Here is a 15,570-nt window from a genome sequence, read left to right on the forward strand (position 1 = left end):
TAATCTATTACAAACCGTCGTAAGAATTGTGTGCGAAAGATCGTCGAATTGCAGGAAAAGTCAAAGGAATTACGAAAAAACACGTTTGTCACAAACAGTGTATTTGTTACATCGTTGTAAGCAATTGATGGAGAAGTTGTCGAATTGCCGAACCTTTAATGTCACCAAACATTCAGAATGTCAGAGCGAAACAGTACAATTAAATTTGAAAAGCGTTATCGCACATTGATTTGTATAATTAAATCGTCACATGCATTTTGACCGAGAAGATGGCGAATTGTGAACAAAATCACATCTAATACACGATGTCAAAAGAGCCAAATGAAACAAGAAGAGACCAGCTTCATCGGAAAGATCGTAACAGCATCGGTTTCGGTGAAGCGAGGTTGGCATTTGTTATGGGCCATACTGTGAGGTTGTCTCGGTGGTATATACATGGCAACCAGGAAAAGAACATATACACTGTATATACAACGAGTCATTATGCATATTGCTCTATCATTGTCATGTGATAAGAACATGTAAAACATTACGTCATGGTATGACGTCATTATGACGTCACGAAACAGTTGGCATTAACCACAGTATCAGTATTGCTTGGAGATACAATCGATGTTCTGTGATGATGCTAAGATTCTTCAAACGACAGCAACACGTGCAGTGATACCCTAGTTACCATGGTTACAAGTGAAATACATTTACTCATATCTGAAATATACAGTTTATCTGTCTTTCAATGTTCAAACTCAATACATCAATGGCTGCATATTTTGCCCGCTACACGTCCACTAATGCACGATGCCAAGCTCCATTGCACTGTTGAGGTAAGAGCGTCACCTGTAGGCGGCGCTGTTGGGATCTCGTGTTTGAATAAACCTGAGAGTGATGTCCCTTTTTCTTTCCATATTAGGAAGACACAACATCCCAAAGACGTAAAAGCAGGGCATATGCTTAGTTTTACAGACTGCGAATCTCATTCAGTCGATGCTTGTAGGTTCGGCTGCAAAGGTTAAAAAAGGTCAGAAGTTCAAGGGTCAAGTAAAACAAACAACAAACGTCTCAGTTATAGGATTTACACCGCTCTGTCGTGATCCGGACCGCTTCACTCCCGGACTACTTTGAATAAAATCCATAACGTTGCCATAGCAATCTGATTAAATAAATCAGCATCAGTTTTATGAGTCCTACTGATACGTATTTGCTGCTGCCAATGTCCTGTATCCTAGCAACCCACATTGTTGCATACCAATACAATATTCCTCGCCACGTGTTACATCTTTCCTAAAACAATTAATCGGTTCATCAAAAACAATTGCGTGTTATTCCAGAGACATTGTGATATCCATCTACTGCATCATAGCAACCAAGTGCGTGTTACTCCCAACGATGGGAGTGATAACAGTACACTGTTTCCTAGCAACTGAGTGTTTGTCATGCGCAGAATTGCTTCAGATGTCCGCCGATAATGAAGGCCCCGGTGATGAAGAGAACGGTGTAGTTGGGGAAGACGGAGTGGCTTGTGTTGACGCATCTTGTCGTTGCTGACGGTGGGGATGCTAAGGGGAAAAAACAGATAAATGTAATTCAGAGGGAATCCATGAAGGACTTAATATTATAGAGTGTCACAGACGAGAAAAAGCGAGTTGCATGTTTTAAAAAGAAAAAAAATCATTTTAACAAACTATCTATGGGATGTATCTTACACTGATATGTAAATTTATGTTGAAAGAGACGTCCTTATAAAAGAGGTGAGGTGAAACGGGGTTATTTAAACGTCGCGTCCAAGATTATTGCACTGATACATGCACGTGTTTGTGTGTTTGCGTGTGTGTGCGTGTGCGTGTGCGCGCGCGTGTGTGTGTGTGTGTGGCTGCTTGTACTCTCAGTGTCGATTACTCTCAGTGTAAGACCCAGCAAGTGTGGAGCCGTTTACTCTCAGTGTAAGACCCAGAAAGTGTGGAGCCGTTTACTCTCAGTGTAACACCCAGAAAGTGTGGAGCCGTTTACTCTCAATGTAACACCCGGGAAGTGTGGAGCCGTTTACTCTCAGTGTAAGACCCAGAAAGTGTGGAGCCGTTTAATCTCAGTGTAAGCCCAGAAAGTGTGGAGCCGTTTACTCTCAGTGTAACGCCCAGAAAGTGTGGAGCCGTTTACTCTCAGTGTAAGACCCGGGAAGTGTGGAGCCGTTTAATCTCAGTGTAAGCCCAGAAAGTGTGGAGCCGTTTAATCTCAGTGTAACACCCGGGAAGTGTGGAGCCGTTTACTCTCAATGTAACACCCAGAAAGTGTGGAGCCGATTACTCTCAGTGTAACGCCCAGAAAGTGTGGAGCCGTTTACTCTCAGTGTAACACCCAGAAAGTGTGGAGCCGTTTACTCCCAGTTTAACACCCAGAAAGTGTGGAGCCGTTTACTCCCAGTGTAAGACCCAGAAAGTGTGGAGCCGTTTACTCCCAGTGTAACGCCCAGGAAGTGTGGAGCCGTTTACTCTCAGTGTAAGACCCGGCTAATATTCCGTTCACATGCACAACATTTACTAACTGTAAGTAATTTTGCACATGTGTAACTATACATACGTGTGTACATGTAAATTTACTATGCGTTCACATGAAAATCAACTAAGGTGTGTAAATAAAGTATGTAAATTATGTTAGGCACATATATTTGACTTTCAACACAAAACAGGTTGTTTTCCAATCCGAGTTGAATGAGAAGAGAGTTACTTCACCGAATGTTTTCGCGTGAAGCAGCATGTGTTTGAACAGATATTAATTAAAGAAAAGCTATGGGAACGAACGGTCTCGATTGACCAGTTAAGTGAGAAATTTACAGTTTATAACGGGACATTTTCAAGAGAATAACAAACGCCATGAAGCAATATTAACTCCATCAATTACCACCTGTCATCATTTTGCCTTGTCAATGTGGAACAAACGTAAAAAAAAGTCAACAGTTTGTGAAGACAGACACTCACGATACAAGGAGACAATTTGAGGGAGGTCACTGTGATGTCTATAGTTCCGTAAAGTGTTATGTTCACAGCAGTGAAATATCAGGTGTTATGTTCACTGCAGTGAAATATCATTTGTTATATTCATTGCAATGAAAATATCACTTTTCTCAACTTCGGAAAACTCAGTTTTTTACACTGAAGTATATAAAATAAACACACGTCGTTAAAAGTTAGTTTTCTTTCTCAACTTAAATTTAAGTCTTTCACACTTAAGTATATAATATGATATATGATGTGTCTTTGTTATGAGAAAAACACGATTGCAAGAGACAGTACCAGTACGTAAATCAACACACGTGATTGTTATTTATCATGGATCACGAATGTTAACTGATAGGAAAATATTAGAACCGTCGTTTGTATTTAAATCGCATATTATAGAGATCACGACAACGTGCTTAGCAATTCAAATTAACGTACACTATACCCACGATGTTAGACACATGACTATTCATTGCCATGAATTAATACGTTTGCAGCGAGTTTTACCGTGATTCATTTTGCAATCTCCGTCAGACGGACCTTGCGCGAACTTTGACCGACCAATGACATGACTGATACGAAGTCGACATTAACCAATCAGAAGGCAGCTTTCTTGTGCTTGCGGCACTAATTTCAAATTTGCGACTACGCTTCGAAATATATTTTGACACATTCGCGAATAAAAATTTGAAACCTGAACAAAAGAACATTCTGGAAAGGCTAGTAGATGGTCTAGATTGTATGGATTCAGTCGTTGAGTACGTAAACTATCGTTCGGAATACACCATGTCAAAGTTTTCGAGATTGCATGATTAGAAATCACATTACGACTGTCACTTCCATGATCTGGCAAACGACGCTCTGATTGGTCGGATGAAAGGTCGTTCTGACGTGACCCCCAATGGGATGTCCTCAGATCTTTGTTTAGCGGTAGCGAGAACTAAGATCTGATTTTATTGAGATTGATTCATTTTACGACACACGTCTCCCGTTTATGATATGTACTCACTCGGGTCAGCCAGCAGTGGTACGATCTCCCGCCAAAAGGTACACTGCTTGTGACGTAAGCCTCGACCTGACGTCACTGGTTTAGAAACATTCAGATACACAAATTGCTGGGATTTGATGTCAAAACGAGGCCAGTTGTTCGAGTTTGCGTCATTGGGGTTGCTGCAAACATAGGTACAAATTATGATGAGAGCTTTGTATATACACACGTGCAGGGTATATTTACACGTGCTGGTTAGCTGTACGCGTGTCATACTATGCATACGTGTAAGTAATATGTACACGCGCGAATAATATATACTCGTTGAAATACTACGTAAACTTGAAAATAATATATACACGTGCAAAAAATATATACACATTTGATTAATATGTAAATTTGAAAAACGTTAACTGAGAGACAAAAAAAAGCATACCGAGTTTGTTTTTTATGTAATTGAAAATTGAAAGAACTGCTGTTTTATTGGATTATGTCTGTTGAACTTTCCAACATTCCAACAGCAGTTTGTAAATCGTAGAATGTGGCGGGGTATTTGGTTACTCTTGTGTAAAAATATATTGGTTCTATGACGACTGGAGTAAGAAATGAATTTGCAACCACATGACCCCTACGATGTTTGAAATGAAAAATTATGCCGAAAATGCGATAAAAGATTTTTTAAAGTATTAAATCGAATAAAATATTAAATAATTAATCATGTTGAAGTATTCTTTGAGTGCCGACTAAGCGCCATTTGCAGTTCATGTTTTGGATATAATGCCACCAACTACAGATATTTCAATTGAAAATCAAACATAAGATAAAATCAACTGAGAGCAAGGTATAGTATCTTTTGCTCTTCAGTGTATTGTGACATGAAAACACAGAGTGAAAATAATATTTTCACGTGCATATACTATGTACACGTGCGAACATTTTTATGCGCTTAGCAAATAATAAACGCACGTGCAAATACCATGCATGCACGTTCAAAAAGAGTATTGCATCTACTTTTGCTATTTAACCAGGATATGGAAAATGAGGATATGTTGGAGTTGGATACCTTTATAGACGCTTTGAAAAGTATTTCAGTTATATCACGGTTAGGGGGAAGGCGTTGTTGAAGCAATTAAGCATGGACCATGAGTCACGAATCATAATCAGAGCGAGTCTGGGTTTCGAACCAAAGATGACCAGACCCTTGTCACCCATCGCCGCATGCACCCTCATCAATATGATGCTCATGATATCAATCACTGGATTTTCTGGTCCAGATTCGATTATTTACAGATCGCCGTCATATAGCTGAAATATAGCTGAGTGCGGCGTTAAACAAACAAATAAACAAACAAACAAAATCATAATGATGCACTGATAACTATAAGACATCCATCCACAATTACTCACTTTGCAGAAACACACTCATTCCATCACTGTCCATACACTGGAGCCGTGTCCAAATCGTCATTCTGGTACAAATCCCTTTCATCCAACCACCTGTCACTTACTTACAGCTAAAATACCCGTGAAGATCCCGGCTAGAATTGGTCTTCAACAACCAATGGTTGTCCCCGTGAAGATACAGGTTAGAACTGTTCTTCGAAAACCCATGCTTGTCGTAAGAGGCGTCTATCGGTATCGGATGGTCAGGCCCGCTGACTTGGATGATGCATGTCATCGTAATCCCAATTGCTTAGATCGATGCTCATTATGTCAATCACTGGATTATCTGGTCTAGATTTATTTTTTTAATTAGTCGCCATAATGCTGAAGTATTGATGAGCGCGGTGTCAAATAAGAAACAAACTCAAGGACATAAACAATCACCAACTCATTTACACAAAATACAGCGCCATCCCTACCTATATTTAGCGAAGTTCGTCCACATCTTCATCACACGTCTGCTCAAGTCCACCTCGTCGCTATTGTATCTACTTCCGTTCTCCAGCGGAAGTCCGAAGATAATCTCGATTTCATACCCATGCATGACGCCGGCCCACTTCGGCCATGGGTTGGTAGACACACGGTGTTCGAAGGAGTAAAGAAAAATATCTTTGTTTATTCTCGACATTTCCCTGGCGAAATCGATGGTGGGGCACTTGAAAGCCCTGTCACCACTGATGTCATCAGCAATGACACGGTAGGTGTCTCTGTCAACAGGCAACTCCTCCTCTTCATACTCCACAGCAACAGCCTTCTTTGTCTTATCGTTGCTAGGGGCAACAACATCTCGCACCACGTCCAAGAACTCGTCTCTGTCAAGAGGGTTCGGGTTGTTGAGTTTGAACTTATCTTGGACTCCGTATAGCAGAAAGTAGTTCCCCTCGTTCTTGTTCACACCCAATAAAATACTGGTGTTTTTTATTTCACCCCGAGCTATCAACTTCTCTGGAATATCGGGAAGGAAATACTTATCAACTACTGGAGCGAAGGGGGCGTCGAAATAGAAGTCCACGATGTACCACGCCTCCACTGATAACTCTTGTGGGTCTGCGCTTCTCAAGCATTTCAGCATTTCCGTCTCATCCGTTGTTGTACAGTTAAACCTTTGGGCCAGTGCTCTAGTCCTGTCATTTGCCATCTGTCGCGTATGCAACCCCCAGTAGCATAACGCGCTTGCGCTTTGCATCATTGCGTTGTTAAACAAGTCACGTGACAGAGGTGACAACAAATGCATCGAGACGCTAACCGCGCCAGCACTCTCTCCGAAAATGGTAATCCTGTTGACGTCACCGCCAAAATTGTCAGCGTTATTTCTCACCCATTTGATTGCCATTAACTGATCTAAAAGACCAACGTTGCCAGGGGCGTCATCTCCGGAAGAAAATGCATCATCTCCGTAACTGAGGAATCCTAGGGTGCCTATTCGGTAGTTAATGGACACAACGATAACGTCATTTGCAGCGGCCATGTATTTGCCGTCATACACCCTGAGCGTCGACGTTCCCAAGGCAAACGTCCCCCCGTATATCCACAGCAAGATGGCTTTTTTCAGAGCCCCACCCCTCGGGACCCAGATGTTCAGGTACAGGCAGTCTTCGCTCATGTTTGTGTTGGGGTTCCACATGTCCACACCTGGAAAGACAACTTCAGGAACTTAGGGAATAACGCCAAAACTGATTCCGGTTATTGAGGTATACACGTAAAACCGGTTTGCCTCTGTGTAGCGGATGTGCACGGTGTTTTATCGGTTTTATCAAGGACATCTAGTTACTCTAGTTAACTCGCGAAATGTGTTACGAGTGAGTGCGTGAGTATGGTTTTACGCCGTTTTATTCCAGCAATATCACGGCGGGGAACACCAGAAATGGGCTTCACACATTGTACCCATGTGGGGATTCGAACCCGGTCCATAGGAAAAAAATACGTACACATCCTGTGTTACGAAAGTAGGGGAAAGATACGACCATATCCTGTGTTACGAAGAATAGGTGAATATACGTACATATCCTGTGTTACGAAGGGTAGGGGAAAAGATACGATCACATCCTGTGTTACGAAGAAAGGGAGAAAGATACGTACATATCCTTTGATTCGAAGAATAGGGGAAAGATATATCCTGTGTGACGAAGAATAGGAGTAAGATACGTACATATCCTTTGATGCGAAGAATAGGGGAAAGATATATACTGTGTTACGAAGAATAGGGGAAAGATACGTACATATCCTTTGATACGAAGAATAGGGGAACGATACGTACATATCCTGTGTTACGAAGGAGAGGGCGAAAAATACGTCCGCATCTTATGTTTTGAAGGGTAGGGAAAATATACGTACATATTTGGTGTTACGAGGGGTAGGGCAATGTTACGTAGCCATCCCGTGTTACGACGGGTAGGGGAAGGATACGCATATTTCTTGTGTTGTGAATGGTTGGTGATTGGGAAGATACATACACATTCTGTGTTACGAAGGGTAGGGGAAAAGATAGGAACACATCCTGTGTTTCGAAGATGTTAAGAAGAATAGGGAAAAGATACGTGCATTTCCTGTGTTACGAAGGGTAGGGGAAAAGATACGAACACATCCTGTGTTTCGAAGAATGGTAGATAGATACGTACATGTCCTGTTTTACAAAGAATAGGGGAAAAATACGTACACTTCTTGTATTGTGAAGGGTAGGGGGAAAGATACGGATACATCTTGTGTTACTAGAGGTGGGACAAAGATACGCAATTTCTTGTGTTGTGAATGGAGGGGCGGGCGGGGGTGGGGTGGGGGGTGGGGGGTAGGGGGTAGGGTAAAGATACGTACACATCCTGCGTAACGAAGGTTGTGATACGTACGCAGCCTGTGTTGCAAGGGGTGTGGGCGAGATACGTACACTTCCTATGTAACGAAGGGTAGGGGGAGATACGTACACTGCCTATGTAACGAAGGGTAGGGGGAGATACGTAAACTGCCTATGTAACGAAGGGTAGGGGGAGATACGTACACTTCCTATGTAACGAACGGTAGGGCGAGATACATACTCTTCCTATGTAACGAAGGGTAGGGGGAGATACGTATACTTCCTATGTAACGAAGGGTAGGGGGAGATACGTACTCTTCCTATGTAACGAAGGGTAGGGGGAGATACGTACACTTCCTATGTAACGAAGGGTGTGGGCGAGATACGTACACTTCCTATGTAACGAAGGGTAGGGGGAGATGCGTACACTTCCTACGTAACGAAGGGTAGGGGGAGATAGGTACACTTCCTATGTAACGAAGGGTAGGGCGAGATACGTACTCTTCCTATGTAACGAAGGGTAGGGGGAGATACGTACTCTTCCTATGTAACGAAGGGTAGGGGGAGATACGTACACTTCCTATGTTACGAAGGGTAGGGGGAGATACGTGCACTTCCTATGTTACGAAGGGTAGGGGGAGATTGGTACACTTCCTATGTAACGAAGGGTAGGGGGAGATACGTGCAGTACGTGGAGTACGGACAACTATCAGGAGACATACACACCTTCAAACCTGTCGAACAACTCGTCGATACTCTGATGACAGGAGTTGGGCATGTCTAGCGCGTCACGGGTTGTGTTCCAGGGGTCGTGAGGCACGGGGCGACGGAATCGGAGGTCACCAACAGGTGGCGCTGCATATGGGATGCCGTAGTAGATGTCGACAGTGGAGTTCAACACCGTTGTCCTGTTGCCACGGATAGGCCCCAGGGAGGTGGTCACCACAGAGTACTCTCCCTTTGAACACGTGATCAGCAGCACACACCACGTGAGCCATCCTGGCAACCCTCTTAGTTCTGGCATTGTACGCTACAACTGGAACAGATTTGAAAATTAAAAAATAACATGTTTTATCCGGATGCCGAGTCCCGTCAGTGTCATTTATTGCCCTTTCTTGTCCCGTAACACCTTCCCGAGTTGCGTCCCCTAGATCATTATTTTAACTCCGTACTCAGTAATATCGAGCTGTATGACGCTGGTCTGTAAACAATGGAGTCCAGGCCAGCCAATCCAGTGATTGACATCATGGGGTGAGGTGAGGTGAAATGGGGTTTAACGTCGTGTCCAAGATTATTGCACTTATATAGATAGCTTATATAGATGCACGTACAAATTAATTGCACTGATATAGCTCCATGCATGCACGTGTGTGTGTGTGGCTGCTTGTACTAGTCCTGACTGATACCGATTTATAGTGATAGCTCAGACAAAGTATATTTACTCCGAGCCGACTAAAGTACTCACGGAAATGAAAAAAACCTGTTTTTTCGACCTCAGATCTTAAATAAATGCAGTTAATATACAAAATATGTAAATATTCAAACAACTCAATTAGTACTAATTGGGCCGTGACACAAATACAGCGTATCAAATGTTTTTATGCCTTTTTACACGTAAAAGTGTGTAAAAATGTGAATAAAACAGAATATTGTGAAACAGGGCATAACCAGGTGTAAGTAGATCAAGGTGACTTATGACACCTTGACGACAGGTGAGAACAGGTGCATAATGCCTATAGTCTGTTTCTGCTATGTCAATTTGGACTTAGTTTTATTTTTGAATGTTGAAAGTGCCGACAAATTACCTCCTGTAAAGTACATTTTGTATTGTTCACTGAGATCAAACTAGCAAATCCAGACTAGTACTTTTCGAGTTGTTTTGTTATTTCGTATTTACAGCTACGTTACACTTTGTGTCGATTTTTAAATTGAGAAAAACAGTTTTTTTTCATTTCCGTGAGAACTTTAGTCCTTGTTTTAACAAGTACCATCTTTTAACGTCTTTTCATCGTGTTTCATTGGACAAGAGACAGATCCATCATTGATTTTATCCAATAGGACTGCTCGTCTTGCTGACTGAAGAGCTCATCAAAAACACTGCCAACCCCGTTAACCAAGCCTGTACCGTTGCATGTGAAGTCATCCTGTTTTTAATGTGTCTGGGTTAACGAATGGATAGGTAGGAATGTTTGTCATATCTGTATGTTCCAATTACACTGACGACCAAAAGAAACCTCAACATGGTTTTAAATCACTCAAACCAAAAAAAGATAGATGCGTAATGGATGGATGGGTGGGTATGTGGATGCGTTTGTTGGTCGCTGGGTGGGGTTGGGGTGCGTGGGGTGGGGGTGGGGTTGGTAGGGTATGCAGATGGGTTGTGGTCGGCTGGGTGGGTTGGTATGTGGATTGGTGAGAGGGTAGTTGGATAGTTGGATGGGTGGGTTTGTGGATTGGTGAGAGGGTAGTTGGATAGTTGGATGGGTGGGTTTGTGGATTGGTGAGAGGGTGGGTGGGTATGTTAATGGGTGGTTGGAAGGGTGGGAATGTGGATTGGTGGTTGGAAGGGTGGGCATGTAAATGGTTGATGGCTGGTTGGAAGGGTGGGCATGTAGATGGGTTGATGGGTGGTTGGATGGGTTGGCATGTAGATGGGTTGATGGGTGGTTGGATGGGTTGGCATGTAGATGGGTTGATGGGTGGTTGGAAGGAATGGCATGTAGATGGGTTGACGGGTGGTTGGAAGGGTGGGCATGTAAATGGTTGATGGGTGGTTGGAAGGAATGGCATGTAGATGGGTTGACGGGTGGTTGGAAGGGTGGGCATGTAAATGGTTGATGGGTGGTTGGAAGGAATGGCATGTAGATGGGTTGACGGGTGGTTGGAAGGGTGGGCATGTAGATGGTTGATGGGTGGTTGGAAAGGTGGGCATGTAGATGGGTTGACGGGTGGTTGGAAGGGTGGGCATGTAGATGGGTTGATGGGTGGTTGGAAGGGTGGGCATGTAGATGGTTGATGGGTGGTTGGAAGGGTGGGCATGTAGATGGGTTGACGGGTGGTTGGAAGGGTGGGCATGTAGATGGGTTGATGGGTGGTTGGAAGGGTGGGCATGTGGATAGGTTGGTGGAGGGTTGGTTTGGTGAGAGGGTCGGTGGATATGTGGTTTGATGGGTGGGTATGTGGATGGTATGTAGATGGGTTGATGGGTGTTTGGATGGATGGGGATGGGGATGGGTTGGTGGGTGGTTGGATGGATGGGTATGTAGAAAGGTTGATGGGTGGTTGGATGGATGGGCATGTGGATGAGTTTGTGGGTCGCTGGGTAGAAGTGTGGTTGGATGGGTGGGTATGTGGATGGGTGGGTATGTGGCTGGATGGGTGAGTATGTAGATGGGTTGATGAGTGGTTGGATGGGTGAGTATGTAGATGGGTTGATGGGTGGTTGGATGGGTGGGTATGTAGAAGGTTGGTATGTGAATGGATTGATGGATGGGTGAGTAAGTGAGTGATGTTCACCCCAGTTTCAACAATATTCCAGCGACATCACGACGGGGGACACCAGACATTGGATTCACACGTTATACCCATGTGGGGAATCGAACCCAGACCTTCGCCGGAACGAGCGAACGCTATAACCGCTAGGCTACTTCACACCCACAAAAGACACAGAGAAAGAGTTCTCCTGGCAACGTAACTGAAACGCTTTGTAGATGGTTGCGTTGTCATTGGTATACATTTACTGTTATTTGATGGTGCAAATCTTGCATACGGGGATGTTAAAACTGGTGCAAATGCAGAAACAATTATTTGTTTAGCATGATGTGGAGTAAATGAGATTTCTTTCTCTGCCACTTTCTTGCCACTTTCTCATCATGCTAGTTGTTTGGTTAGAACATCATGTGTATTTGTTTGTTGCGGGTCTTCTACGTATGTAAAACGTGTACCAGAAGCCTCTTCACTGCGTGAAAAGGAAATGGTTTGAGTTAAAAACAGCTGAAGTAACGCAGATGACGACATGCTTATTACCCAGGCACTGCATATTTAGCATATATAACCAGTCTACTTCCTTGTGAAGAATGGCAAAGATTTTAACTTCACGCTTATATCACCTTGGCCTTCAGTCCTTCAGTAGATGTTGCAACTAACTCCCCCAACAGATGTAGATCCCCGCGGACCGATGCCAAGTCTCCCCATTAGATGGAGCACCCCGTGGATCGAGGGTAGTCTCTCTATTAGATATAGCGCCCCGTGGACAGAGGCCAAATCTCGCCATGAGATGTAGCGCCCCGTGGACAGAGGGTAGTCTCTCTATTAGATATAGCGCCCCGTGGACAGAGGCCAAATCTCGCCATGAGATGTAGCGCCCCATGGATCGAGGGTAGTCTCTCTATTAGATATAGCGCCCCGTGGACAGAGGCTAAGGTTCCCCGTTAGATGTAGCGCCCCATGGACGGAGGCTATGTCTCCCCATTAGATGTAGCGCCCCGTGGACAGAGGCTAAGTCTCGCCATGAGATGTAGCGCCCCATGGATCGAGGGTAGTCTCTCTATTAGATGTAACGCCCCGTGGACAGAGGCCAAGTCTCCCCCTTAGATGTAGCGCCCCGTGAACAGAGGCCGTTTCCCCATTAGATATAGCGCACCGTGGACGAGGCTAAGTCTCCCCATTAGATATAGCGCCCCGTGGACGAGGCTAAGTCTCTCCATTAGATATAGCGCCCCGTGGACGGGGCTAAGTCTCTCCATTAAATGTAGCGCCCCGTGGACGAGGCTAAGTCTCTCCATTAAATGTAGCGCCCCGTGGATCGAGGGTAGACTCTCCATTAGATATAGCGCCCCGTGGACAGAGGCTAAGTCTCGCCATGAGATGTAGCGCCCCGTGGATCGAGGGTAGTCTCTCTTTAAGATATAGCGCCCCGTGGACAGAGGCTAAGTCACGCCATGAGATGTAGCGCCCCGTGGATCGAGGGTAGTCTCTCTTTAAGATATAGCGCCCCGTGGACAGAGGCTAAGGCTCCCCATGAGATGTAGCGCCCCGTGGACAGAGGCTAAGTCTCGCCATGAGATGTAGCGCCCCGTGGATCGAGGGTAGTCTCTCTATTAGATATAGCGCCCCGTGGACAGATGCCAAGTCTCCCCATGAGTTGGGGCGCCCCGTGGGCAGAGGCTGATCCTCGCCATTAGACATAGCGCCCCGTGGACAGAGGCTAAGCCGCCATGAGATGTAGCGCCCCATGGATCGAGGGTAGTCGCTTTATTAGATATTGCGCCCCGTGGACAGAGGCTAAGGTTCCCCATTAGATGTAGCGCCCTGTGGACTGAGGCTAAGTCTCCCCCTTAGATGTACGCCCTGTGGACGAGGCTAAGGCTCCCCATTAGATATAGCGCCCTGTGGACAGAGGCCAAGTCTCGCCATGAGATGTAGCGCCCGGTGGATCGAGGGTAGTCTCTCTTTAAGATATAGCGCCCCGTGGACAGAGGCTAAGTCTCGCCATGGGATGTAGCGCCCCATGGATCGAGGATAGTCTCTCTATTAGATATAGCGCCCCGTGGACAGAGGCTAAGGCTCCCCATTAGATGTAGCGCCCCGTGGACAGAGGCTAAGTCACCCCATTAGATGGGGCGCCCTGTGAACAGAGGCTGTCTCCCCGTAAGATGTTGCGCCCTGTGGACTGAGGATAAGTCTGCCCATTAGATGCAACGCCCTGTGTACGAGGCTAAGGCTCCCCATTAGGTGGAGCGCCCTGTGGACGAGGCCAAGGCTCCCCATTAGATGCAACGCCCTGTGTACGAGGCCAAGGCTCCCCATTAGATGCAACGCCCTGTGTACGAGGCCAAGGCTCCCCATTAGATGGAGCGCCCTGTGTACGAGGCTAAGGCTCCCCATTAGATGTAGCGCCCTGTGGACGAGGCCAAGGCTCCCCATTAGATGGAGCGCCCTGTGGACGAGGCCAAGGCTCCCCATTAGATGGAGCGCCCTGTGTACGAGGCCAAGGCTCCCCATTAGATGGAGCGCCCTGTGGACGAGGCCAAGGCTCCCCATTAGATGTAGCGCCCTGTGGACCAGGCTAGGCTCCCCGTTAGATGTAGCGCCCTATAGACGAGGTTAGTGTCCCCGTTTGATGTAGCGCCCCATGGACGAGGCTAGGGCTCCCCATTAGATGTAGCCCTGTGGACGAGGCTAGGCTCCCCATTAGATGTAGAGCCCTGTGGACGAGGTTAGTCTCCCCATTAGATGTAGCGCCCTTTGGACCAGATTAAGTCTACCCAATAGATGGCTCCCCGTAGATCGAAGTTAGTCTTCCAGCAGATAACGCACCCCGGTTAGGTTAAATCCCGTTTTTTTAAAACAAACGTTTGAAGTAGTGAAACATATCCGCCAGTTACGTCAAGGAATTCCATTACCCACAAATGACAATTCCCCTCAATCCGACCGCGGTGTTTCTGGCGGTCGTGGTGAGCGAGATCCATCTATCGGGGACCAATCAGGGCTGGCGTGTACTGTGAAGGGCTTATAAATATGTGGGAGGTATTCCTGACGGTGTATGGTGAACATGGCTTGGATATCCGACAGCGTTGGGGTGCACGGCGTGACTGACGTTGACGGAGCGGAACGACGACCGCTGCCGTTGTTACGTCTCCGTTACATCATACAGTTAACATTTTAGTTTTTACTGTCTATTTTTTTTCCAAGACAAATTGAGTTTTTACCGTCATTTGTACAAAGGATGCTGCCTATGCCATCTATTCAAAACATAGATAGCTGTTTTCAGTTCAGCTGTCAACGTATGTCATCAAAATATATCCAACATACTTTTTTCAAAAGCCGGAATATTGTTTTTTGAACATTCATTAAGTGGGTGAAAACCTTCTTGCCTAGCTAGGAAGGATGCATTGTATACCCTTAACTGCGGTAAGTACAAGCTTACAGACTGCATTGAACCAAATACACAACCCTGGCATTCTCTGTTGATTAAAATAGACGAAATTGGCCACCGCTCTGTCTTGAAGAGTCTCCAAATGAAAGACCTAACTCCAAGAGCCATTCATTCAGAAATCAAAGCGAGTGAGTAAGTGAGTATGCATTTCCGTCGCTTTTAGCACTATCACGGTGAGGAGAAATGGGGTTTAACGTCGCGTCCGAAATTATTGCACTTATATAGCGACGTGCATGCACGTGTGCGTGGCTGCTGGTACTAGTCCGGACTGATGCCGATTTATAGTGCTAGCACACTGAGATACCATGCCGCAGTTTAACATGAATACCCCACTCAGACACAGTATACTGACTCCGAGTAGACCAGTCCTTGTTTTAGTCCCTTAATGCCGAGCGCCAGACAGGGTAACAACAAATACCAT

At 45.3% G+C, this 15,570-nt stretch overlaps 1 protein-coding gene across 3 annotated transcripts in view; it reads right to left on the reverse strand.

Moving 5' to 3' along the window:
- Positions 1 to 214: 214 nt before the first annotated feature.
- LOC139444480 (cholinesterase-like) overlaps positions 215 to 15,570 on the reverse strand; it is a 46,251-nt gene continuing 30,895 nt past the window's right edge. For all 3 annotated transcript variants that reach the window (XM_071225441.1, XM_071225439.1, XM_071225440.1), the window contains exons 2-5: positions 8,939 to 9,248; positions 5,844 to 7,056; positions 4,003 to 4,163; positions 215 to 1,556 (exon numbers count right to left, since the gene is read on the reverse strand). In XM_071225441.1, coding sequence (XP_071081542.1) covers positions 1,432 to 1,556; positions 4,003 to 4,163; positions 5,844 to 7,056; positions 8,939 to 9,236 — 1,797 coding nt within the window. In that variant the 5' untranslated portion in view covers positions 9,237 to 9,248 and the 3' untranslated portion in view covers positions 215 to 1,431. The remainder of the gene's footprint in view (positions 1,557 to 4,002; positions 4,164 to 5,843; positions 7,057 to 8,938; positions 9,249 to 15,570) is intronic.

The sequence above is a fragment of the Haliotis cracherodii genome, unplaced genomic scaffold (genome assembly GCF_022045235.1).
Source record: "Haliotis cracherodii isolate W230 unplaced genomic scaffold, xgHalCrac1.p SCAF_54, whole genome shotgun sequence".
Lineage (NCBI taxonomy): Eukaryota > Metazoa > Mollusca > Gastropoda > Lepetellida > Haliotidae > Haliotis > Haliotis cracherodii.